General features: G+C 39.0%; 1 protein-coding gene across 4 annotated transcripts; it reads right to left on the reverse strand.

Moving 5' to 3' along the window:
• Nucleotides 1–419: 419 nt before the first annotated feature.
• On the reverse strand, nucleotides 420–3,731 carry SMIM15 (small integral membrane protein 15). 4 transcript variants are annotated; one of them, XM_053657363.1, is made up of 3 exons: nucleotides 3,633–3,731; nucleotides 2,291–2,428; nucleotides 420–1,408 (listed from the first exon to the last, which is right to left on the reverse strand). In XM_053657363.1, the coding sequence occupies exon 3, from the start codon at nucleotides 1,379–1,381 to the stop codon at nucleotides 1,157–1,159; it is 225 nt and encodes a 74-aa protein (XP_053513338.1). In that variant the 5' UTR covers nucleotides 1,382–1,408; nucleotides 2,291–2,428; nucleotides 3,633–3,731; the 3' UTR covers nucleotides 420–1,156. The 4 variants fall into 4 exon arrangements, with proteins under 4 accessions (XP_053513338.1, XP_053513339.1, XP_053513336.1 ...); XM_053657364.1 differs by lacking the exon at nucleotides 3,633–3,731 and adding an exon at nucleotides 3,425–3,626; XM_053657361.1 differs by lacking the exon at nucleotides 3,633–3,731 and adding an exon at nucleotides 3,306–3,626.
• Nucleotides 3,732–27,479: the final 23,748 nt, after the last annotated feature.

The following is a 27,479-nucleotide window of genomic DNA, read 5'->3' on the forward strand; positions in this document are numbered from 1 at the left end:
TATTGGTCTATGCATATATAAAAACTGTATTTCATAGTAAAAAGTTCCAGTTATACTTAAAGAAAATATCCTTTAGCATTTTATTTCTAATGATAACACATACTTGTTTTGGCATAATTTATCTTTTTTACCCAACTACTACTATGCCAAACAAAACTTTTCTAAATGTGAAGCCTTTTTTTTTTACCACTTATGAAATATGACTTACTCTGTAAGAGTTCCTTAAAACAAATTTGAAATTTTAATTTTCACTATGAACTTGTTTGAATAAAAATTATAGGACATCACTACCACTGAAAACAAATGGAATAAAAAAGGAAAGTGGTATCTATATAATCAGCAAATTATCAGCTAAGACATTTTAACTACTTCACATGTCTAATTAGCACAAGTAAGAATAAACTGCTTCCAAAGCACTATAAGGTTTGGAATTTTTATTGCAAGCTTTATATCAGTGTTACTCTATTCAACAAGTCATCTCTAAGTAAATGGCAGTGTTTGTAAGTATAAAAATTGTTATATCCAGTAGGTGGTATTCTATATAGACAAAATAGTAAGATAATTCTTTATAAAATTTGATTTTAAAAAGGCAAGATATCTGATTACCAGTATCTCAAAGGCAAAAATGAGAAAAATGCAGAAAACTGAAGTACTCATTGATAATATTTTGCTTTGAGAAAGCTAGAATGATTCTAAGAAATAAGCAATAAGGATAAAAGATGTAATTAATATACTGGATCTCTTTTGAGCCAAAGCACACTGTTCACCTCTGAACAAGTCTCATTTTTACATTCTTTGTTTCCTTCATCCAGAACAGGACCCCATTTTGAGCCAGTATGTGAAGAGTTCATAATCTAAAGTCATTTTTCCCCCACAGGATGTTTACGTTTCAGGACATAAGCTGCAAAATGGCAAATGACTAAGTTAGTCATAAAGAATGTGTAGTATAATAAATGCCAATTTACAGAAACTGTCAACAGACTTCTATATCGAAGCTTAAAAGCTGCTATAGCAGAGGTCAGAACATGCATCTTCCATATGCTCCCACTTTGTTTACTAGTAGTCATAAATCCAGAAAAGAAATCTTAGAGGGTCCTTGCATAGCTGCATAATTTCCCAAGTAAGTTTCCTATAGTGGCAGAGCCTGTTCATTCCATCAGTCCTTTTTTAGTCGTTTAGCTTTTGCAATATTTTCTTGACGTTTGTGTTTTTTCTTTTGCTCCTTTTCCCTGGCCTCAATCATCTTGGCCAATTTCCAGGACAGTACAGCACTTGCTAGAAACAATGGAGTAAGGGCCAAAATAACTGTTGTAAGGAAGCCATATGGGTCCTTTGCAGCCCATTCCACAATATACTCAGCCCAAGCCTTTATATCAAACATCTCTGTAGCAGTCTTAGGAAAGGGAGGCTGGGGGGAAGAGAACAAAAGAAAAGAATATGTGGTTAGTCAAATTTTGAAAGTTACATCATATAATCAGTTAACTCAGAATTCCATTATCATTCATTAGTTGTTTTTTTAAAAGTATTAACTAGTACTGTTTCAACAGATTAATATCTTCAGTTAAAAAAGAATAATTCAATTAGGACAACAAGAAAGGTGACACTCAAAAGACATGAAGGTATAGAAGATAAAAGTGAAAACCATGTGGAATCTGTCACAAAGACTATGCATTCTCACATGCTGCCCATAATCAAGACAAATTTTAGCAGCAAACTTTTACAAGAATCTTGAGTTTTATATATTCATTCCAGGAAACTGTGGAGACCCATTTACCATTTTTTTTACACAGCCTTAGTACTATTGAATACTAATTAACAAAAATACAAATCATCAAATTTGGTGTGTGGAAAAGACAGGCCAGATTACATGAAATGCTTGGAGGAGAGGTAATGAATGACCACTTCCAGGAAAAAAAAGAAACCACAATAATATCCACGTTCAGATGCAAAGAGATAAAAGCAAATTGTGACATATTATTTTATGTCCTCTTTCAACTTTGAGGACTCTTACTTGAGGATATAATGTAATAAATGAGAATATATTTAATAATGAGAAAATTAACTGTAACAGGTGCCATGCATTTGCTCCCTTTTGAGTTGATAAGGGAGGGCCATCTGGCAAATGAGGATAGTGTGGATTTGAGTGTCATCTTTATTTTGCCCCAGAGGCTTTTCTACCTTTCACATTTGTGTCAGCCCCTATTCAAAGAGAAGAATTAGAATACAGTGGTAGGAATGGGTCTGTATACAGTTACTCATAATTTCAGCTGGGATTTAAAAAATTATGTACCTTAGGCTTGAGTTGTGATCTCTAACTTTGTCCTGGGATTATTAGTGAGCCAATTACAATTTCAGACAGATGACCCTTGGTTGATTGTCTTCTTCTTTAGCTCTACTATATGCTTTCAAGAGGTTTATATTCTATATGCTGGAGGGGGTTGAAAAGAATAGGTAACAGAATAAAAAATTTAAGTCACAACTTTCAGGATAATTATAATACAAATTATGTGAAAAACTTCTAAATTGTAGGTATGCAACCTATAAATGGCACCTAGAATTGCCTGGCACACCGTAGACATCTACTATCTATCTCTTTCTTCCTACTTTGAAAAAAAGAATTACTACAACTGCAAATGCCCTCTAAGAAAATTCTACTTACTGGAGATCACGTATTTTACTAAGTAACTTACTTAAGCAATACAATTATAAATTTTATAACTCACTGACATATAAAAAGACATTAACTCACTGATGTTACAGCATTTACAGGATTAAGTTCATAATTACAAAATCAAACACATCCCTTTTTTAAAGGTTCTTTTTTCTCTCCCTATTATACGATTCGTGTTCTCCATAAAAGAATCAAAAGAGATAACCAAAACAAAATATAAACTAGCCACAATTCCATCATCTCAAGAAAACTGCGACTGGTTTTAATTATATCCTCTGGTTTCCTCATTTTTCAACTGAAAACACATTAAATTGCCTAAGATGTTAAATATCGTAGCCCACCTTCCCATCCCCCCAAATCGTACGCCCCACCTACAGAGTCGGACCTAGGCCCTACAGTGATCATTCCGTTTCAACTTCTCCAGCCCAACAATGAATTAACTAAAGCAAAATACAGGGATAAGCAAAAGAACTTTGCAATAAAGGGTAAAGCGGGAGTGAAGGGCCTGGTTTGTGGCCAAGTTTTAACCACCGACACAAAGAAGAGCGTTAACACCTGCTTTGTGCCTCCCACACTTTCAGGAATAGTACTCTTCTTGTTTCCGTAAGGGGTTCACCGGACTTCGTCTGCGGACCTGACCCGCGCCTGAAGCTGGAGCTGATGACACTTCCGCTGCTTCCTTGGGTTTCCCCCTAGTTCAGTCTTCCTTCGTTAGCCCATCCGGCCAACCAGTCCCTGAGGGCCCACATTCACCCGACGCTGTCGGCCTCGGCGAGGGCAGACCCTGCGGGACTCGGAGCGGCCGTCCCGGGGAACACGGGGTAGGCCCCGCCACACCTCGCGTCTCCCGTGCTGCGACCGCCTCCACTGGGCACGAGGGCGAAACCTCACCGGTGCAGCCCACCATCCTCCCGTGCACCGTGCCCAGGACCTTGGGCTCGGACCCCAACCCGCCACTCACCACCGGGCCGGAAGCAGGAATGCGGAAGCCCGGGCTTTCCTGCCCCGCCCACAGGTCTGCCCCAGTCTGAATCCGGCCTGAGAAAGTCGAGAGGCCAGTTTCCGGCTGCGCCATTGCTGGTTGGGTCCCGGGACTTCGACTTCCAGGACGCTGGGCGGGGGTGGGATGGCGCCGATGTTTCCGCGGGCGGCAGGTGAAGCCGCGCCGGGCCACCTCCGGAGCTGACGTGCTGGCGAGGGTGGGCGCAGGCCTCTGGGAATGGGTCTGGATGCACTGAGGTCTCCTGCCTTTGCCCCGTAGGCTAGCCATGAAAGTCCTCCTTCCCTGCGGGAGCCAGGTGATGGAGGGCCCCAGTGGGTGAGGTCTGAGGTCCCTGGAAACTTAGACCAAAGAGCGTCGGCAAGAAAAGGGTTGGTCCCCACAGTCAAGGTGAGGGCACGCAACGACTTCCGAAGTATCCTGGCGAGTTTTTTCTGGTTCACAAGTCCCCCTTGGCTTCTTTCCTGGTTGGACAGTAGTTAAATCCTGACGTAGAGGAGGCAAAACAGCAAGTGGACCCTGGTGGATGCACCGAATGTGTAAGGGAAAATGCAGCCATGCTGTGTGAGGAGGGCTTTTTGTTGTTTGTTTTTAATTTAAGAACCTACCTCATTTCACAAAAAAATTATCGATATTTGCCCAAAGTAAACGATAAATAATTATACTGGGCATAGAGATCCCACAGAGGCACTTGTTTTTTCAGTACACAAATAAAGGGATCAAAAGTCAACAAGCAGAAGGAGTGAATTAATATTGTCTTCTAATCTACAGGAACTGAAAGATTAGCTCTGGTTTGGTTGGTGACTGAATTTTGTGATTGCTTGCACTGAACCGCACTGTTTGACTACTCCAGCAAGTGTTGCAAGACCTCTTCATTGTTGTATGACAAATACAGGAGGTTTTTATTCTTGAAAGTCTATAGAATGTTCTCTTTGAGGAACAAGCTGTAACACGTATAACTAGTTTAGGTATAACAACATTAACTTGTTTACCAGGGAACAGGCTTTTGGCAAATAATCTAAAATAATGTTCGTTGGACATATGTTAATGTTTGCATGTTATATTAGCAGCAGTTGTTTCCTTACTCATTCTTGTTTAAAGACTTGGATGATGGTTTCAGAGCTTGGCCTGCTGGATCTAGCCTGTACCTGTAGTAGCCAGAAAAAAAAAAAAAAGACTCAGTCACTGGATTGTGTGTACTGAACACTTGCTGAAGGTAATGATATATGAGCTTTTAAAACTTGCCCAAATAGTAATTCCAGGAGGGGGTCAGAATTTATTTTAACTTTTTTTATTACAAAGCTAAGGTGAAGAGACAGTGTTCCCAATTACTGCCTCTCCAAGAGTTGGCTCTGCGCATCCCTGGTTAAACACATTGAAGTCTTGGGCCACAAGATCTTGCACATAAGGAGGAAACACTGTATGTAGCTTTTTGGCTCTAGTGTTAGACCATGCTTTCACAGTCAGATATTACTGAGCTAGCTTCCAGTTCCAGAGCAGGCTGCAAGTTAAGGAATAGGATGGAGTTGCAACTGCTGAGCTCCTTATTGCAACCTGCATTGCCTTAATGAGAGGTGGTGCCAAGATTGGTTCTTTCTACAGTGAAAGTCTTAGTTTGTGAGTTGAGATTCACTTGTCCCTGCTGATTTGTATACTTAAGTCACTCTGAGCCTGTTTCCTTTTCTGTTTGTGGAAACTGTATCTCTGGTGTTTTTTCAGCATTAAAATGTCATTTGGACTGGATTTGGCCATTTTTCTGACTTATGCTTTTTTGTCTTTTAAATATATTTTATTGATTATGCTATTACAGTTATCCCATTCCTCCCTTTATTTCCCTCCTCCCCCTTTTTATTTCCCTTCACCCCCCACCCCCATTCACCTCCCTTAATTTATGTCCATGGGTCATACATACAAGTTTTTTTGCTTCTACATTTCCTATACTATTCTTAACTGCCTCTGTCTATTTTGCTTCTTATTCCCTGTACCTTTTCTATGCTTCTTAAGCCGCAGCAGAATAAGGAATTTAGTGGAAACATTATAGCCAGTTTTCTTAAGGTATTATTTATTTGAAAACGTCCTTAATTAGGTTTTAGTACTCCTCTCAAGTGTTTTTCAGAATGCCAACTTAGAATAACAAGGAAATAAGGCTGGCCAGTATTTATTTTTAAGAAATAAAGTCTTACCCACGTAACTAACCAAATTTCTGATGACTAAACTTTACACTGAATTAAGGAGGCTTTATCTTTCCTTTGGAATAATTTCTGCATAGCACGTCACACCAGCAGCCCCATCTGAGTTAGCTCCTCTGTTGCAGGGATTTTCAACCTGTGTGCCAGCATGAATTTTTAAAATATGCAATACCTGATTATTTAGTCACGGGCAGCCTGTTTTCTCTTAGATTGTCAAATTTAAAAATTACAACAGTCACCAATAGCAGTCCAGTGTGAATGAATCAGAATGACACTTGTTTTTGGTCAGATCTGCAAAAAATGTTTCTTGGTATGCCACAGTTTCAGTAATTAGTTTGTGTGCCATGAGGTGAACAAGGTTGAATGTGGCTGCTTTGTTGCAATTACATGTCGAACGGAGTTTCACAAAATAGTAACAGGTTTCCTTTTTCTGTTAAAAAGTTAATTCTTAGTTTTTGTCATGTGTTTGTACGGAGTTTCACAAAATAGTAACAGGTTTCTTTTTTCTGTTAAAAAGTTAATTCTTAGTTTTTGTCATGTGTTTGTTTAAAAGTATTTTTCCCTTGGGTGGTAGAAAGTTACATTTCACCCTGACTCCTGTCAAAATTGTAAATGAGTAAAGCCTGAATAAGATTCTCATAATAATCTAGACCTGACTAAATATTTAATATTTTGAGAGCTTTCTCACCTGTTCAACATTTTGCTTGTTTCCATGCAGTAACACTTTACATATTTGATTATTTTGATGAAATTGGTTTCTTCCCTAAGTTTTATGTTGTGAGTTTTCTCTTTCATAGATATACAGTGTAAACACATTTCTTAATAGGCATATTTATGTAATTAAAAAGTAATGAAAAGTTTTAGTGATACTTGGAAGATCATACTGAAGAATACTTTTAAAGCTATTTTGAGTTCTTACTATATACCACCTACTGAGCTGGATGCTTCACATCTGTTATCACTCATCCTGAGACTAAACAACCTCACACAATAGTATTTTTGTACCCATTTTACAGATAAGGGACCAGGGACTTAAAAAGTACAGCAGGATTCTAAGCACATCTGCCAAAGTTCCTGGTCTTTTTTTAATATCTAAAGACTTGGCAAAAATGCTGATTTTATAAAATGAAAGTATGTTTCTTTATTCTAAAATTGTTAATTAACTGATAACCATGACTAAAATCTTCCTGTACTTTAAAATTGTCTGTTGCCCAGCTGATATCATAATGTGTCAAAGAGGTGTGGAGGTGCAGAAGGGTCTCTCCAACCTTGACAGCTGATTTGCCAGTTCATCTCACATACACAAACTGTCTACCAATGTCCATCTTCTCTTCTGAGCCCTTTCAGTGTTAGAACAACAGATCAGTGATTCTGTGCTCTCTTTAGTCCTGTCTTCTGAAGGGATACTGGTCTACCAGTTTGCCTACAAAGTATCACCAAATTATTTTCTAGAAAGTTCATTTAGGCCTATCCAATAAGACAAAAAAATTTTTTTCAAATACTGTTATTTTTTGCCCATCGTTAAATGTAATTTATATAATTAGCTAGTACTATGAAATACTTGCTTAAGGCATGCTTCTTGAAAACTTACAGGCATTACCAATTAAGGAGGTAATGAAGCACATTTAAAAGCTCACAGAAGTGAGCCTTTAAAAGCACACTTTTAAAAGATAGAATTAGTTTTCAAAATAAGATTTAGGGAGCAGTGCAAGTTTCTCTAATTCAGAAGGAATGCATATAAATATATGTAGCAAGATAACTATTTAGACCACTTTGGCCAAAACTTGCTTGGAACATTTTTCTCATGTTTTTGCAGGCCTAATGCCTTCCTTCCTCCTAAGGAAAGCCCTCTTTACCCTTATCACTTATTTTTTTCACAAAACCTCAATTTGAAATTTTAACTTCTTTACTGGTTTCTTATTTGTTTTTCCCACTAGAATAAGTTATATGAGATCAATTACCCCAGAACCAATAATACTGTTTTGAATAATTGATTCCAAGTTATGGCATTCCTATTTACAAATAAAACTGTTAGTGTTTGAACAGATCATGAGTCTACAGCCATACCACCCTGAACACACCCGATCTCGTCCGAACAAACCATGAAATAATGTAAATCCTGGGAAGTTGTGAAGCTCATATTAAAGTACCAAATTGTTGCAGTAGGTTTCGAAAGTAATAGGGGATGCCCCAGTAAGAAGTCTAAAGATTAGCAAATAAAATGTTTGGGTAAAAGTAAAAGTAATTGTGGTTAGCTTGTTAATGAGAGAAGACTAGTTGCTTAAAGATTTCCAAGCATGTAAAAGTATGTATTAGGGATGTAGTGATTCATTATCTTCATTGATAGATAAAAGGAATTAGTCCTAGACTGTAGGTGAAGAGAAATAAGATAAGAACAAGCTATAGTAGAGATCTAAAAAGAGATCTTTGAAAGTGGCATGTGAGTGTATATGCAGGCTAGATGCCCTCTTGATATTTTCCAGCTTTTTGAGTCTCAAAGCAGATTGCAGGAGAAATACTGCAGTTAGATAGCAGATGTTTCTCTCGTTGATTATTCTTTGCCGTTTCTGCCCTTTTCCATGCATTTTAGAAATACAGTTAATACAGATGGTTATATATTGCTGCTTTGAGTAATTCATATAATTTTTTCACATAATACTGAAAATTGGGCATTTCTGCTCTTAAACACTGAAATTATGTACCTTTACAATTTAATTCTGTATCTCCAGAATATACTATATATGCATTTGCAGCAAACTAATTCCCTTAGAAGAGCTTTCTTTTGAGAGGGTAAAATTTCCAGCAAATGCTTCTGAAGCCTTGGTTTGCAGTCCTGTTAGAGTTTTGAGAGACACTAAGTTTTCCTGCTGAATCTAGAAGCTCAATTATTAGGTCTGTCTCTAAATGATGTAATTGTATTAGCTATGTCAAGTCATCTTTTATTTCTGTCCTGGCATCTTCTAGTCATTAAATAAGAATTGCTATCCAATTGGAAAAACTAATCCATATATGGTATAAGAATTCTTCAAGGTGAAAGCAATATGTACTGCAGAAACAGCCCGTAGCAGCTTCACCTTCACTAAGTAGATTGTAATTTGACACTTTCACCTTCATCTAAGCAAGCTATTGGAAGTAACCATATAAAACACGTTCATCGTATTTTCTGTATTTGGAGAACATAGTCCTTTGTGTCGTACAGTGCCCTTGTATATAAAATCCCATTTAAGGTAGGCTAGAATGTGATTCTGAAAAAGTTTTAGAAACCTCTTTTTTAAGTTTTAATTTAATTTTTAAATTTATATTTCAGTTACAGTTGACATATTTGTTTCAGGTATACAACATAGTGATTAGACATTTATATACCTTATGAAGTGATCACCCTAATAAGCTTAGTACTCATCTAGCACCATACATAGTTAAGTACAGTATTATTAACTATATTCCCTATGCTGTATGGAATATAGTTTACATCCTTGTGACTATTTTCATAACTGGCAATTTGTACTTAATCCCTTTCACCTTTTTCACCCATCCCTCCAGTCCCTCTCCATCTGACAACCATCAGTTCGTTCTCTGTATCTATGAGCTTGTTTCTGTTTTGTTTGTTAGGCAGAATCGTAATGGCATTTGTCCTTTTTTGTGCGATTTATGTCACTCAGCATAATACCCTCTGAATCCAGTCATGTTGTTGCACATGGTAAGATTTCGCTCTTTTTGTGGCTGAGTAATATTCCATTATATATTCAGGTGTATCAAACTCATTTTCACCAGGGGCCACATCAGCCTCGTGGTTGCCTTCAAAGGATCAAATGTAATTTTAGGACTGTATAAATGTAACTACTCCTTAACAGTTAAGTGAGAAACTTGGCACTGCCACTGGGTAAAACAAGGTGGAGGGCGGGATTTGGCCTGTGGGCCTTGTGTTTGCCACCTGTGATATATATGTACCACCACTTTTTTAATCCACTCATCTACTGATGGACACTTAGGTTGCTTCCACATTTGCCTGTTTTAAATAATGCTGCAATGAACATACTGGTGCATATACCCTTTCAGGTAAATGTTTTGGATTTCTTCAGGTGAATACCCAGAAGTGGGTTAAGTTAGGAAGGGAAACCATCTGAAATCCAGAAACTATTCTGATTCATATATGTCCTCTTGAAGTATAGTAAATAATAGTGCTCCATATGATGAGTTTCTGGAGGCACTGAATTTTTAGTTTTCCTTAATATTTAAATTTAACCTTGATTAAATAATTTTCCATTCTCTACAGTATCAGATAATAATGCCTGCCTTCATACAGAAAGTTGGACCAATATTCTCTGGAGATTCTTTCCATCTCTAGGTTTTCATATCCTGTTATAGAATTATACTGCATTTGTAGACTTGTATTACTAATGACTATAGGTGTATAAAGAATCTGATTTAATCTCTAGTTCTGGGTTTATGTTTGATCTCATTATGAGGACCAAAGAAATCATTTAATATTTATGTGCCTAAGTTCCCATGTCTATAAAATATACCTATTTTTTGCAACACCAACTAGTTAATGAATAAACATGTAGCCTCCTTTTAATAAAAGATTGTATTCTGTAAAACTCATTTGTAAGTTGATTGTTAGGAGAGTACTCTGATTCCCAGGGAATTATGTTATTAATAGTAGTTAACTTCCTCATTTAGCCTCTAAATGCCTATTTGACACACAACAGTCTACGGCCATACCACCGTGAACACGCCCGATCTCGTCTGATCTCCGAAGCTAACCAGGGTCGGGCCTGGTTAGTACTTGGATGGGAGACACACAACATAAGTGGAAAGAGTGCTTCTGAATAAAAATAGGAAATATAGGGTTTTTCAATATTGGTAATAAATTAGTAAAAGTTAAGTGAATTTTGGGTTGCCTTACACAATAGTAAGATTTTTATAGAATGATAGAAAATGAACGTGTCTTAGTCTATCTTTTTCAAATTTTTTATGTCCTAAATGGTATGAATGCTTTGCCAGCACCTTTTGACCATCTTACCATATGTGTGGAGTGATGCCCCTCACCATATATGCACTCCTGCAATCACTCTTGCAGCTGTTTACAGGTCTGCTAAACTCTTTTATACCACAGGAAATGAAAGCTACATATGGATCTATAAATTATTCATGTGTGTATGCAGTGCATATGGAACATATTCATATACATTAATCTGTGATGTGCCCCTCTACCCCACTTTATTGTCTGCAGAATGAAGTACAAACTCCTTAGAGGAGCCTAATGATCCTTACCAGCCTGGCCCAACCTGTTATATAAATCTTCCATGTGATAGAGGACCATTTATATCAGACCTCTGCAGCTCTAAGAGATGCCTTCTTAGTGCATAGTCTCGAATCAAAGTACCGGGTTTGAATTCTAGCTTTACCTCTTGCTAGATGACGGAAGTAGCTGAGAGTGCACCACACACACCTACACAACAAGGAGCTTAATTGACCATGGGTCCCAGCTGCTGTGCTCTGAAATCCATCACTACCTGTGCCAAAGCCTTGCTTCTTCCACAGCTCAGTGACTAAACGTGACAGACATGCCAAGATAGGCCTGTTTCTGGGAGACACAAGTCTCCCCTGGTGGCCAACTGGGGCGCAGAGACTCCCTCCATTGCCTTCCATAAACTACGTGGCAATCTAGGGCACTTCCACCAGCCCCATTTCCCTCTTTTCACTTGCAGTCAGACTTCCATCATGGTGTGACAGTCCACCTAGTCTTGCCCCGCTTTCTCCCCGTTTTCTCTTACAGATATTTCTTGTCATAAAAGTCATCCCATCTTTGCTTTGAGGATGGTAAAATAGGGATTTGGGACAGGCTGATCCATTACCCAACTGGAAGATGCTCCTTGGCTGGCAGGTGGGGTGCTCATTGGCCCCTACCTAAGGCTGCAGGTAAATTCACTAGCATTGACCTGGGTCAGTGTCCCAGTGGAGGAGAGCTGTGGTAGGCATGAGGATGCAGGTATTTCAAAAAGTTGAGAGGAATAACTCCTACAATGACAACAGAGTTGGATGACTACTATTAAGTTGTATTGAAGCACTACAGTAAAAAAACGAGGAACAGAGCTGATAATAAGTAATTGATAGCTAAGTGGGAGAGCTGATAAAGATGTCTTTCTTTATCACCTATAGTGGAAGGACAGACTCAGTTGAATCATCAGCAGAAGAGTTCACTCATTGTTGGAGTCACAGAGCTCCAGAGACATTGGAGCACTGAGGGCTTAGGCAAGGCAGGTCTGTTCATGTGAAGGTGGGGAAACCCAGGATGCTAAACATGGGATGAGGTCATCTGGGTGGATGTCCCTCTGAGCCCTTAGGGCTTGCAGAAGTAGCCCTTCTCTAGTGAAAAGTACCTTGTTTGCTGTTTTGTTGGAAGGTGCTGCAGAAGCTTCTTGCCCACAAGGTAATGGCTGTCCTTCCCTATGCTGCCCCTCTTCTGGCTACTGATCCAATAACTAACCAATAACCAAGCCAATAACTGGGTTAAATCCCAGCAAAGGAGGCTAGTCCCCTAAAAATTTGGAAGGTTTAATTGGCATCTGACAGGAACCAGGGGAAGACTTTTAGGACTGGATTTTTTTTACATGTATTATTGTATTTTTTTCCCATTACCATTTATCCCATTTACATCCCCTTCCACCTCCTCCCAACCCCATCCCACAATCACCACAGTTGTCCATGTCCATGAGTCCTTTTCCTTTTTTTGCTCAATCCACCCCCTAACCTCTCCCCACCCCAGAGCTATCAGCCTGCTCTCCATCTATGAGTCTGTCTCTATTTTCCTTGTTAGTCCAGTTTGTTCACTGTACTCATATGAGTGAAATCGTGTGGTATTATCTTTCTCTGGCTGGGTTATTTCACTTAGCATAATGTTCTTCAGGTCCATCCATGCTGTTGCAAGGGTAAAATTTTCTTCATTTTTGTGGCCAAGTAGTATTCCATTGTGTAAATATACCACAGTTGTTTTATCCACTCATCTACTGATGGGCACTTGGGCTGCTTCCAAATCTTGGCTATTGTAAATAACACTGCAGTGAACATAAGGGTGCTTATATTCTTTTGAATTAGTGTTTTGGGTATCTTTGGATAGATTCCCAGAAGTGGAAGTGCCCAGTCATAAAGCAGTTTCATTTTTAATTTTTTGAGGAGACTCCATGATGCCTTCCACAGTGGTGCACCAGTCTGCGTTCCCACCAACAGTGCAAAAGGGTTCCCCTTTCTCCACATCCTCACCAGCACTTATTTGTTGATTTATTGAGGATAGCTATTCTAACAGCTATGAGATAGAATCTCATTGTGGTTTTAATTTGCATTTCTCTGATGTATGTCTTCTTTGCAGAAGTGTCTACTCAGTCCTTTGCCCACTTTTTTATTGGGTTTTTTGGGGGGTATTGACTTTTGTAAGTTCTTTATGATTTTTGGATATTAACATTTTATGAGATCTATTGTCTTCTTATTTTGTTGATGGTTACAGATGACATGATATTGTACATAACCCTGAAGATTTCACGAAGAAATCTAGAACTGATAAATGAATTCAGTAAAATGCCAGGATATAAAATTAATATTCGGAAATCACTTCTTTTTATATACCAATAATGAACTCTCAGAAATGGAAATTAAGAAAATAATTCCATTCACAATTGCTTCAAAAAGAATAAAATATCTAGGAATAAATCTAACCAAGATGTAAAAGACCTGTACTTGGAAAATTATATGACACTGAAGAAAGAACTTGAAAATACAAATAAGTGTAGGTACATACCGTGTTCATGGATAGTGAGAATTAACATCGTTAAAATGACCACACTACCCAAAGCAATCTACAGGTTCAGTGTAATTCCTATCAAGAGATCAATGATGTATTTTATAAAACTAGACCAAATATTTCAAAAAATTATAAGGAAATATGAAAGGCCTTGAATAGCAACAGCAGTCCTAAGAAAGAACAAAGTTGGAGGAATCACACATATCAAAGTACACTATAATTTCATAGGAATCAAAACAGCATGTTATTGGCATAAAAACAAACACATAGATCAATGGAACAGAATAGAGAGTTCAGAATTAAATCCAACACCTTTATAGTCAACTAATATATGACAGGAAGAAGTACATATAGTGGGCTAGAGGTAGTTTATTCACTGAATGGTGTTGGGAAGATTGGACAGGTACATGCAGAAAAATGAAAGTAGACCACCTCCTTACACCACACACAAGAATAAATTCAAAATGGACTAAAGTCTTAAATATTAGACCTGGAACCAAAAATATCCTAGAAGAAAACATAGAAAAACTTCAGACACTACTTGTAGCAGTATTTTTCCTGATATATCTTCTTAGGCAAGATAAACAAAAGAAAAACATAAACAGATGGAACTGCATTAAACTAGAAAGGTTTTACACATCTAGGATTGGATAATAAAGGTGTTCAAGAAGGCCAAGACATGAGATTGGATAAATAAGAATTCAGTAACTTGGGGTCACTTTCTCAGACACAGGAATCTTTTTATGGACTAAATGTGTTTCCCCCAAATTAATACGTCGAAACCCAATCCCCACTGTGATGGTGTTTGGAAGTGGGGCCTTTGGGAGGAGATTAATTCATGAGAGTGGAGCTCTTACTAATGGGATTAGTACCTTATAAAAGAGCTTTCCTGTCCCTTCCACCTTGTGAAGCACAGCAGAAAGTCTCTCAACCAGGAAGTGGGCCCTCACCAGGCACCAGGTCTGCCAGATCTCTGAACTTGGACTTCCCAGCCTCCAGAGCTGTGAGAAATAAAAATGTGCTGTTTAAGCCACCCAGTCTGTAGTATTCTGGTATAGCAACCCAAATGGACCAAAACAGCCCCTAATGGTGGGGGAAAACTTGCTAATGGGTTGGCTTTTAGAAACTGAGGAAAGAAACAGCCAATCTCAGCAAAGTGAAAAATGTCTGTGAACAGACATGTCTCTAAGTAGGACATACAGATGACCAATAGACATATGAAAAGGTGTACAATGTCATTAATCATTAGAGAAATGCAAATTAAAACCACAATGACATACCACCTCACTCCTGTCAGAACGGCTGTCATCAATAAATCAAACAAGTGCTGGCAAGGATGAGGAGAAAAGGGAAGCCTCATGCACCGTTGGTGGGAATGCAGACTGGTGCAGCCACTGTAGAAAAGGGTATGGAGTCTACTCAAAAAATTAAAAATGGAACTGCCCTATGACCCAGCGATTCCAGTTCTGGGAATAAAGCCAAAGAAACCCTAAATACTAATCTAAAAGAATACTTGCACTCATATATTCATTGCAGTGTTATTTACAATAGCCAAGATTTGGAAGAAGCCTAAGTGCCCATTAATATATGAGTGGTTAAAAAGTAGTGGTACAATGGAAATTACTCAGCCATAACAGAGAATGAAATCTTACCATTTGCAATGGTATGGATGGACCTAAAGAGTATATTATGCTAAGTGAAGTAAGCCAGACAGAGAGAGAACAAATACCATATAATATCACTTATATGCGGAATCTAAGGAACAAAATAAAGTTGAGACAGAGAACTGACAGAGGCAAGAGGGAAAGGGTGTTGGGGTGGGTGAAATAAGGTGATGGGATTAAGAAGTACCACTTTGGTACTTACAAAATAGTCTTGGGGTGTAAGATAAAGCGTAGAGAACATAGTTAACAATATTGTAATAACTATGTTGCCAAGTGGGCACTTGGAATTATTGGAGGGGACACTGTAACCTATACGAATATTTCTTTGCTGTGCTGCACACTTGAAACCAAAACAAAATAGTGTCAAATGCCAACTGTAATCAAAAAATAAAATTATAATAAAAGTAAAATGAGTTGCTATGGCAGACTATAGAAGAAGGGATAAAGAGCTGAGGGAGCCCTGGCCAGTGTGGCTCAGCTGGTTGGAGCATTGCCGTGTACACTGAGAGGTCAGGGGTTTGATTCCCAGTCTGGGCACATGCCTAGGTCGTGGGTTCAATCCCCACTTGAGGTGGGTATGGGAGACTGCCAGTCAATGTCTGTCTCTCTCTCACCTCCCCCTCTAAAGTCAATAAGTTATTCTTTTTAAAGGATTTTATTTATTTATTTTCAGAGAGGAGAAAGAGAAGGAGAGAAATATCAATGTGTGGTTGCCTCTCACACACCCCATGCTGGGGACCCAGCTGGCAACCCAAGCACATGCCCCGATTGGGAATCAAGCCTGCAACTCTTTGGTTCAAAGGCTGGCACTCAATCCACTGAGCCACACCAGCCAGGGCTCAATAAATACATTCTTTTTAAAAAGAGCTCAGGGAAATGAGCAGGCTGGAATAGATATATTAGATAAGGCCAGAAGACACACCAAAGGATTATGTTTCATGAAAAGGCCCAGAGGGTACACTGATATGCTCTTCTCCCAGTGCCATCAGGAAAGCACTAGGGAAAGAGGTGTCACTGAGGTTTGGTGGTATCTCTTCTCTGCAGGCCGGGGATGGAGGTAGGAGAAGCAGTTGCAAAGCTGGCTCATTAACAACCACGGGAGTAACAGAGCCCTGTAGTAATAGAAGACAGGTGGTGTTGCTTCACTACCAGAAGCTAGAAGGCCACAATTACCATAATGACTGGCAAGGTCATTCTTACAGCCAAAGAAGCTTTGACCTGCAAGGAGTTTTGGAGACAGCTAATAGAGCCTAGTCTCCCTGGGGCAGAATAGATGGGCAGTCCATCAAGGTGCTGATTAACAGCTACTACCATAAAAAGCGAGAATAAAGGAGCAGGGGGCTGAGGGTAGTCACCGCAATCAAGTCGTGATCCCTTGCTTAGTTCCCAGGCCTAAGAATTTCCAGGACTTTATTACCATCTATTTGAGTGACCGTACATTGGGGAAAGGTCTGGGGCGGGGGTGGGGATCAGGTGTTTTGAGATCACTTAGTCTTAGAATCTGAATTGATGTTGATATCCAGAGATCTGAAACAATATCATGACCTTCCTGTTAGAATGGGAGCCTCCCAGACCAGGTGTTCTGGCTAAAGTTCGTCTCACAGTGAACCCACTGGGTTCATGGGCCCAGCCAGTGGTCATTCCTACTCCCCAAGTGCATAATTGGAATTTATGTGGCAGTTGAAGGAACTGCCACATCAGGTCTCTTGTGTGGAGTAGGAGTTGCCATAGGGGGGATTGCCAAGTGGAACCCTCTGAAACCGCACCCACCCTCACCCACTCCTGCCAAGATAGTAAATCAGGCACAATGTTGTATCTTGGGGAAATAATTAGATTACTACAACCTAAATGACATAGGGATGCTGGTCCTAATCCAATGTCTAAAATTTGCTAATCTGTCCTCAGGAAACTGGATGGATCCTGGTATATGTCTATAGACTACTGTAACTACACCAAGTGATACGCTTGCTCATAGCTGCTGTTCTGTGCTGGACTCATTACTAGAACAGATTAATATGGCCTCAGATCCATGGTATGTCATTGATTTGGTAATGTGGGGTGTTTTTTCCAATTTCAATCTAAAAAGTATCAAACAGTTGACATGCATGAAGAACAGTCAACAGTATTGATTTAAACTGAGTTTTGCCTCAGGGCTACGTTAACTCTCCCATCCTCAGTCATAATATAATATGAAGAAATATGTACCATCTAAGTACCCTTTAGAACACCACACTGGTCCATTTTATTGACAACATCACACTGTTGGACGGATTAGCAAGAGGTGGCTCATATGCTGAAGGCCTTGCTAAGATACATGCACTCCAGAGAATGGGAGGTAAACACTTTGAAGATCCAGGAACTAACCACTGCAGTAAAGTTGCTGGCGATCCATTGGTCAGGGGAGTGCCAGGATATCCCCTCCAAAATGAAAGAAAAATAGCTACCTCTTGCAGCCACTATCACAAAGAAGGTAGAAGAGCACTATGTAGGCACCTTTTGCTTCTGGAGACAACACATTCTAAATGAGGAGTAATGGTCTCATTTATATACCAACTTACAAAGTGACACGGAAGGCTGCCAGTTTTGAATGGGGCCCAGAACAGGAAAGGGCTCTGCAGCAGTTCTAGGCTTCGGGGCAAGCAGGCCTGACTGACACTTGGACCATATGATTCAGCAGGCCATAGGGGTGTCAATGGTGGGGAAAGATGTGGTGTGGAATTTATGGCAGGTCCAGAGGGAGAATCACAACACAGGGCCCTGGGTTCCAGAGCCATTGCGCCATCAGCAGATAACTGTATGCCCGGGGAGAAATATCTCTTGGAATGTAGCTGGGCCCTGCAGAAACTGAATGCTTCACCATTGGACACTTAAACCTGCCTCTTCTCCCTGTCTCTGTCCAAGTGAGTGGCCTGTTTTCTAACTCCATCATTCTACCTATGCTTTTTAGTTGGCATTCTAAGAAGTGTTTTCCCTTGTTCCCCATTTATTTATTTATGGAAGATAGACTTATGGTTCTTAGTTAACATTAAAATCCATTATTCTCATTATGTAGATGTTTTAATTATCCCAGATTTGACAAATAGGAGCCCCGGAATATGTCCTGTGTGTGTTAAGGGCCCCACTGTACCATGTCCTCATCATTCTTTGTGCCCTTTATTACTTTTTTGTACAACCACGTGTTCCAAGTTCATCTTGTACCGTCTCTGCCCCAGCCCAGGAATCAGCCTTATTTTCCAAGAGCCCTGCTTTCCCTTTGTGGAGAATGGTATTCAGGAACCCAGAGCTGAGTACTACATTTGCTCATTGCTGCTGGTGTGTCATTGCTGATAGGTCCTTTCGGCAGGCATAATCGTATACAGACATCTGTAAGCACTTCTATACCTGTTGAAAGCCACAGGTTCATACTGATACCTTCAATTCTAGACTGTCACTGCTTTCTAGTTTTCCCTTTTCCATCTTGGTAACTCCCTCAATAGAAAGAAACCTGGTTGCCATTATCCTCAATATATGTACTCATTTGCTCAAGGCTAGAATACATGGAAGGTTATTTGAGAATTGTTAACTTATTATTGTGAAAGGAAAACTGACCAGATATTTAGGTGCCCCATTTGTTTTCAACCCATCTCTGAGTTTGGCAGCCATCTGAGCCATCTTTTCAATGAGGTTAATAAATTCAAACGTAAGCTCCAAATAAGCATGTCTAGACTATGAAAACTGAGAGGCTCAGGGAATGAATGTTTAAAGGGCGATGGAGCTTCAACATCCCATACTACCAGCTTCAATCCTCATGTTTGCCGTAACTCAGAGTGTCTGACACAGAATTGTTTTTGGTCGGTGCTAGTAGCTGATCATGGCTTTATTGTCCTAGTCTTAGTGAGTATAATCATGTCACTAAAAATTGCCACCTCAGCTGAAGGAAAGGGCAGATTTGCCCTCAAAGGTGCTGTTTAATCATTGTAAAAGCAAATTGCAATAGATATTCATAAGGCACTCCTGCCCATGCATAATGTACTTAAAGCACAATTACATCTTTTATAACTTTGTGTTATGATCATACCCTTCTAAAAATTGCATGAGGCTTTACAAGCTACTAATACTTGAACAAATATTGAGAAAATGGTTCAAGGAAAAACATGCTATCACAAAGGCAGTACTCCTAATTTGGAAGGCTAGCACTTTCTGTATTAAAAACTAACTGATTTTGGAGAGGGGGCATTTTGTAGTTGGAATATAAAAGTTCAGGATTTTGTGTAAATATGCTGTCAACTTCATGTTCAAGGATGCAAAGTCATGTGTGCCTTAACAAGGATTTCTGTTTGCTTTTAATACTTTGTATAGTTTGCTAAATATTCTTGAGCCATTTCAACTTGCTGTCATAGCATGTAATGGTAAGCTGTCCAAAGAAAAATGAATCCTTTTATATTGGTAGACTCTTTGAAGAAGGCTTAAATTTTGCTTAATAAGACCAGTCAGTGTTCAGTGTTGTTAAATGCACTAGCTTCTCTCTCCAAAATGAGAGGTAAACTTCAAGTTGTTCTCTCCCATCAGCATGAAGTCAGTACCTTAACACCTATTTGTGGGGGCAAGAGGAGTATTGTACCTTTAGACTTACCATTACATGCTCTTCACTAAAAACAAATTTTATGTTAAATCCTAAACTGACCTGTTTTCTGTGAACTTGCATAACTGGGAAAATGTTTGGGAAAAGAAAGAGGAGCACTTTTAATCTTTGAAAAACACATTGACCTAATTCATAAGGTCATGTGAAGGCTAGAATTATGCAGGCTGACCTACTTTGACAAATAGCCTTAAATGAATATATCTATAGTTAGATAAAACTACTAATGAAAAAATATGTAAATTTATTATTTGAAAGTACACCTGCCAGTTTACTTTTAGTTCATTTCTGTCAAAGCAGGTTGGATCAGTTTCACAAGGAAACCAATGACTATTCCTAATGCTAAGATAGTCTGGTTGGGATTCTTTATGGTAGGTTAATTTTTTAGCCGAGTATCATTAAATGTCTGTGGTAAGCAGCTTCTGAAAGGGCTCCCAATGATACCTACTTCCTGGATCTATGCCCTTGTATTACTCCTTCCCATTGAGTTTGGGCTAGACTTAATGACATGCTTTTCATGAATAGAACATGGCAAAAGTGATGGGATGTCACTTCCAAGGCTAGGTTGCAGAAAGAGTCTGGCCTCCATCTTGCTCACCCTCTCTTTCTCATTTTAGTGGAAGTCAGTTGCCATGCTGTGAGCTGCCCTATAGACAGGCCGGGGAACTAAGGAGGGCTTCTAGCCAACTGTTGGTGAGGAACTGAATTCTTCCATAACCATGTGCATGAGCTTGGCTGCAGGCTCTTCCTGTCAGACCTGGCAATGACCGCAGCCTCTGCTGACACCATGAACGCAGGCTTGTGAGGAGCCCTGAGCCCTGCTGCTCCCAGATTCCTGACCAAGAGAAACCAAGAGATGATAAGAGTTGGTTGTTTTAAGCTGCTAAATTCAGGGATAATTTGTTACTCAGCCATAGATGACTAATACAGTGTCCTATCTTAAAAATTAAAAAAAGCACAAAGACCCTCAGACTTTTTTTTTTTGGTACAGTTCTAGTTAGCATTTCCAGGTAACCGATTTAGCACACTGGTTTTCAACCACTAACAATATTCATTTCAAATCAGTAGAGTTATAAAGAAATACAAGTGCCTGAGCTTTGTCCCCAGAAATTCAGTTTGAATTGGTCTGGGGTAAGGTCCAGGCCTTGGTATTATTAAAAGTTCCTCAATATTTTTTCAATTCCAATGAGTAGATAAAGAATTACTGATTCTGTTTTGTCTCCATGTGTTTTGGTGATTGGCAGTTAGCTTTCAATAAGACTGGGGAGATCTTGAGAACTAGTTATGTTGGCTTTTAGAAAACATCTATTTTCCCTAACCAAAGAAACCTTTAAAACTGAACCATGCATGCTGCTTTTCACTATTCAGTCCACTCACACCACATGTTTCTCCTTAGGCGCCTTTGCTCCACCTCCCATTTGGGTGAGTAATGCCTTGGTTTGCCCAACTATTAGTAGAATTTTAAACTGACATCAGATTACACTGTGTCATGTGGTGGGAAGGGTTTGGACGGTGACATCCACATGTCCTCTTTGTGATCTGGTCATTGTTTTCATTTCAAAGGAGCAATATACTCAGCTGAGTACTTCAGCCTATTTAGAGCATGTTCACCCCATGTATCAGAGTTACATATTGCTGTTGTGAGTCCCTGACCTGTCATATGTGTTCTCCAGCTTCCATCTGTGCATGTGTTGTGGGTGCTTTTTTTCATGTTGAGGAACAGAGATATCTAGAATTCCAATTATTTGCTATTGATAAACTGACATTTTTGAACCCATAAAATTGCTTTCTGGCTTCCTGCCTCAGGGAAATACAACCAAATCTTGTTGTGCAAGGATTGCACTCTGTCTCCTCGTCAAGCCCACCTTCAGGCTGGTGTAAAAAAAATGCTGATGTTTGCATAACTTGTATCTCTTGAGTAAATCAAACCTGTAATTCAACTTGGCTGCCTCGAAGTCATTTTCGTTCCTGCCAACAAGAACATTAATGAGCTTAGTATCTCCACAGCTTTATTCATGTGTAAGACCCACTTCCTTATGCCTCGTTCCAGAAGGTGCCTCTGCCCCATCTGATAAAGTGGAAAGCTGGAACAGGTCATACAAATCCAGGTCATTGCGTAGACTCTGATTATTGTAGGCAGTGTTCTCTGATTCTTCCTTCTGGTTTTAGGATGGCAAACAGAATTTCTGGGGCTTGGATTTGAAAAATCATCTATACACTAGTAATTCTTATCATGAACAAGCATGTTCATGCCTTCTTTCTACTTTTAATTTTTTGACAGTGATAAAAAATTAGGTTTTACTTTTTGCTTTTAGATCTTGATTTAGCTCCACGGATTTACAGTTGTGGGAATATTTCAGAACAAGTGGTACTTCCATAGATTCCCAAATGGTATGATACTGATATAGGAAGTGTACTAAGATGGACATGAACCTAATTTCTCAAAAAAAATTAAGAAAGCAATGTAAAAGAATATAGATGAGTTTTTCCTAAATTTCTTAACACATTAGAAACACCTGGAGATCTCTTTAAAATTCCAAAGCCCAGACCACACCCCAGGCCAGTTAGGTAACACTTTCTAGTGGTGGGACAGGAGTGTTTTGACTCCTAAGGTCATTCCACTGTGCAGACAAGCTTGGGAACTACTGATCTAGACAACTGTTAACTTCAGGATGGGAAGAGTGCACAGCTCTGGCTTCTCAGAGTCTCCCCATGCTGCCCTTAGTGGGAGGTTCTCTGCCGTGCAGATTCTCCATCAATTTTTCCAGCTTTGAGCCTAAGGAAAGGCACAGAATGAGGGAAAATGTAATCCCTGAAAGGTGACAGTTTTTATTTGTAAGTTTTCCAAATAAAAATTTTGCATTTCAGATTTTTTCTATTTTATTTTCAGATACTAACAGCTTCTTATGCAGTTAATTTTATGAAACTCTGGTCCACCAGGGTGGCATTTTTGTCACGCTTTGGATGATTGTTTTAGACTTTCTTCTTTGAGTTAGTCATCTTTAAAATAACTAACTCAGAGTGAGAATTGTCCATTCACCTTGTTTAAAGAACCACAGTTTGGCACAGTTTGATACAAATATAAGCGGTGAGATTTTTATTTTCCTTACATACACAGCACATTACTTATTTATATAAGCAATCACTGGCTTTCCACAAACTAAGGAAGCTTCATTTTAAATATAACAACAACGGTTTACTCATAGGGACTGAATATACATAGTCGACACCCTTTATCACAATTCCAGCATTTGTACAAATAGCCACCATGCTGGTCTATAAAATTTTAAAGCTAATATTGTAACTAGTATAACCCAATAAAAGAATACTTTTGCTATGTGCTTATATGTGTCTTGAGAGATTAATTAAAGAAAATAAAATTGTAATTGAAGCTGCTGGATGGTTGAAATTATCTGAATAAGTGTGATCTTGACTTAAATGAATTAACTAGTGAGCTGCTTGCCATAAGTAATTAATTTTAAACCATATTATTTTTTCATGGTAAAATCATTTTTATTTTTAAATTACATTTGACATACATTATTATATTAGTTTCAGGTGTACACCCCAGTAATTAGACATTACATAACTTACTAAGTGATCATCTCAATGAATCACATCCATCTGACACCATACATAGTAATAATGACTATTTTTTAACAACCAATTTGTACGTCTCAACCCCTTTACCTTTTTCACCCATATCCACAACCTCCTCCCATCTGGCAACCATCAAAATGTCTGTATTTATGAGTCTGTTCCTGTTTTGTTTGTTCATTTATTTTGGTTTTTTAGACTCAGTTGTTGATAGATATGTATTTCCATCTTGTTCATATTTTGTATCTTTTTTCTTCTTAAAGAAACCCTTTAACGTTTCATATACTACTGTTTTGGTAGTGATGAACTTCTTTACCTGCTCTTTGTATGGGAAGTTCTTTATCTGTCTGTCCTTCAATTCTAAATGATAGCTTTGCAGGGTAGAGTAATCTTGGTTGTAGATCCTTGCTTTTCATCACTTTGAGTATTTCTTACTAATCCCTTATGGCCTGCAAAGTTTCTGTTGAGAAATTAGCTGACAGTCCTGTGAGAGTTCCCTTGTAGGTGACTAACTGCTTTTCTCTTGCTGCTTTTAAGATTCTTTCTTTATCTTTAACCTTTAGCATTTTAATTATGATGAGTCTTGGTGTGGGTCTCTTTGGATTCATCTTGTTTGGGGCTCTCTGTGCTTCCTGGACTTGTATGTTTATTTTCTCCACCAGGTTAGGGAAGTTTTCCATCATTATTTTTTCAAATAAGTTTTAAATTTCTTGTTCTCTCTCTTCTTCTATAGCATCCCCATGATGTGAATGTTGGCACGTTTGAAATTGTTCCAGAGGCTCCATACACTATCCTAATTCTTATGGATTCTTTTCTTTTTTGCTCTTCTGAATGGATGTGTTTTGCTTCCCCACTTGCTGATTTAATTTTTGGCTTTATCTACTCTACTTTATCTACTCTGTTGATTCCCTGCAAGTTATTCTTCATTTCAGTTAGTATATCCTTCATTTCTAACTAGTTCTTTTTATACTGTTGAGGTTCTCACTAAGTTCATTGATCATCCCTATAACAAGTGTTTTGAACTCTGCATCTAGTAGATTGCTTGTTTTTATTTTCTTTAGTTCTTTTCCTGAAGTTTTATTCAGTTCTTTCATTTGGGACACATTTCTTTATGTCCTCATTTTGGAAGCCTCCCTGTGTTTGTTTCTATGTGTTAGTTGGAGCTGTTATGTCTCCTAGGCTTGGTAGAGTAGCCTTATTTAGTAGGTGTCCTGTAGGGAACAGTGGCATAGCCTCCCTGATCACCCAAGCTGGGTACTCAAGGTGTGCCCTCCCCGGGGTCTGTGTACACCATCCTCTTGTAGTTGAGCTTTGATTGCTATTGGCACATCAGTGGGAGGGATTTATCCCCAAGCCACTCAGCTGCAAGGACTGGAACAACCACCAACCTCTGACTACTATGGAGGATCTGCTGTGCAGGGGCCCACCTCACAGAGTAGGACTTACTTCAGCAGGGTTCTAGTGCCCACTGAGCTTGTCCCTTGTGAAGGCTGGTGTAAAACAGCGTACCTAAGGTGGTGATGCTTTGACATGGTCTGAAGCTGTCCATTGGACACACTGGCTCTGGGGCCTCCTGGAAGGTGCAGACCAAGGTCAGCCACCACCTGTGTTCTGCCTGGGCCCTGGCACAAGCTACAAAGCAATTTGCAAATGACTACAAATTGGGCTGGGCTTGGGGGTGCCTAGTTGAGGCCAAGCTGTGAAGCAGGGCCAGCTGCTGCTAGCACCAGGCCTGGGTCCACTTAGGAGAGATACAGAGCACACTGAAACCAGATGCTGCTTGTTTGAGAGATAGTAGGAAAATCTCTAAGCATGAGCCAAGACAGGCCATTAGTATGGGAAAGCCACTGCAAACAGTTTGGGTGGGCTTGAAAGTTAGGTGGAGCAGAGCCTCAGGGAATCATCAGGGTGGGGCAAACAGTGTGAGCCAGTTTGATATGGTCTCTTAAACCATATTTGATGTAGAAACCATTTATACTTAGTTTCTGCTTAGTGTCCAATTAAAATCATCTGTACTATCATGGGCAGGCTCTGGAACCTAATCTTGCTTTGGTTATCTTCCTCTTTGGTCACTGACTACTGCTGAAGAGTAGGAAGAGAAAGCATATGGTTATGATGTGATCTAATTTGCAATCTAATTCCTTATAATATTTCTTAAGGGAAAAAGTTACTTAAACTTAAAAAAATGCATGGCTCTGGTTGAGTAGCTAAGTTGGTTACAGCATCGTCATAATACACCAAGGTTGTAGGTTTGATTCCTGGTCAGGGCACATAGAAGAATAAACCAATAAATTTGTAAGTAGAACAACAAACTGATGTTTCTCTTTCCCTCTCTCTCAAAAATCAGTAAGTAATAAAAATAATTTTTAAAAAAATGTGTTTGAGCCCTGGCTGGTGTAGCTCAGTGGATTGAGCACAGGCCTGCGAACCAGACAATCGCAGTTCGATTCCCAGTCAGGGCACATTCCTGGGTTGCAGGCCGGTTCCCTGCAGGCCAGTTCCCAGCAGGGGATGCATGAAAGGCAACCATACATTGATGTTTCTCTCTCTCTCTCTCTCTCCTTCCCTTTCTCTCTAAAGATAAAAAAGTAAAATATTTTTAAAAAAATAAAAATAACAATAAAATAAAAATAAAAATAGCACATACAATTACTTTCTAAAAAAAAAAAGTGTTTGTTTTTACTCTGATTTTATTCTACACCTAATCATCTGGGAAGGGTAAATCATCTGGGTAGAAGTAAATGAGAAGTGTTGTCATACTGAAACCAAAAGATGCAGATGTTGAATCTACTTGCTAAAATAACTTTTCTTCATATGAAGATATAAGGAAAACAGGACAGCTGTTTTGACAGCACACCAGCGATATAGTTGGAAGGCCTGGGTTTAAATTCTAGTAGATAGACAGATAGAAAGATAGACAGATTGATTTTAGTTACAGATGTCAGGTGATGTTAATTTTATCCCTCCTCTTAAAATGCTTTTTTATTATACGAGGTTTACATTTTGTCTTAGAACACATTTGCTTCTGCTCCATGAAAAAAAAATGTTATGTACTGAATGTAACTCTTTTATTTCATTGTAAATGAGCGCAATTAACATATACAGAAGCCAAAAGGTAACTAATCCCAACACAATGAGATTTGTTTTCCAAGTATCTCTCAGAATTTGTGTTTGAATTCGAGTGGCATTTTGGGAAATTCTAATTCGGTGTCACCCCATTTGCTGTTGGGGGACAGGGTACCAGTGATGGTCTAGAGTATCACGTTCTTACAGTATTTGGGGAAATAGCATTTGACCCACAGTGTTTTTGAGCCAAGGGATGGGCTATTATGTGGATACTACTTAGGTAAAAGAATGCAGCTTCATTATGAGATTGTCCTATATCTTTTTTTTTCTCCTCCTTGCAGAGTTTATCTCTAGTCTCCTTATTTTAAAACAACAATGAGAGGAAGTATCTCAGGATGAAATAAAGCACGGGCCTAAACAGAGATGGCCATTTTCTTTCAGTGTTTGTCTTTGCCAGGATTATGAGAGGCAAATAATTATTTTTTCTTTAAGGCCTTGATTCTGAATGTTAGATTAAATAGACAGAGTGTTGACTGCATGTGACTTAACAGTATTGGTGGCTGTTTCACCAAGCTCTGGACCAAGGTTTGCTTGAAGGGAGCCATGCAGTGGGTAGACCTTTCTTTGGAAGATCCAAGAACAAACTGTATTGCCTTCTACATTCTTTCTACCAGAACATTAGTTTGTGGTATTGATTTTGAAAAATGAGATTTAACTTCTAAGAGCACAGATCAGATTCTGTATTCTTAAATGTAAAACTGATTTTGACCTACCCAGGAACTATAGAATAATGATGACCACAGAGGGAAGAATAAACTTGCTATACAGATTTTTCTGTTTTCTTTTTAGAAAATCTATTCTGGATTGTAGAGGTGG

This window comes from Artibeus jamaicensis, unplaced genomic scaffold (assembly GCF_021234435.1).
Source record: "Artibeus jamaicensis isolate MK-2021 breed Jamaican fruit bat unplaced genomic scaffold, CSHL_Jam_final scaffold_369, whole genome shotgun sequence".
NCBI lineage: Eukaryota > Metazoa > Chordata > Mammalia > Chiroptera > Phyllostomidae > Artibeus > Artibeus jamaicensis.

Coding starts and splice junctions, on each gene's coding strand:
- SMIM15 (XM_053657363.1), bottom strand. CDS start 1,381: ATGTTTGATATAAAGGCTTGGGCTGAGTATATTGTGGAATGGGCTGCA.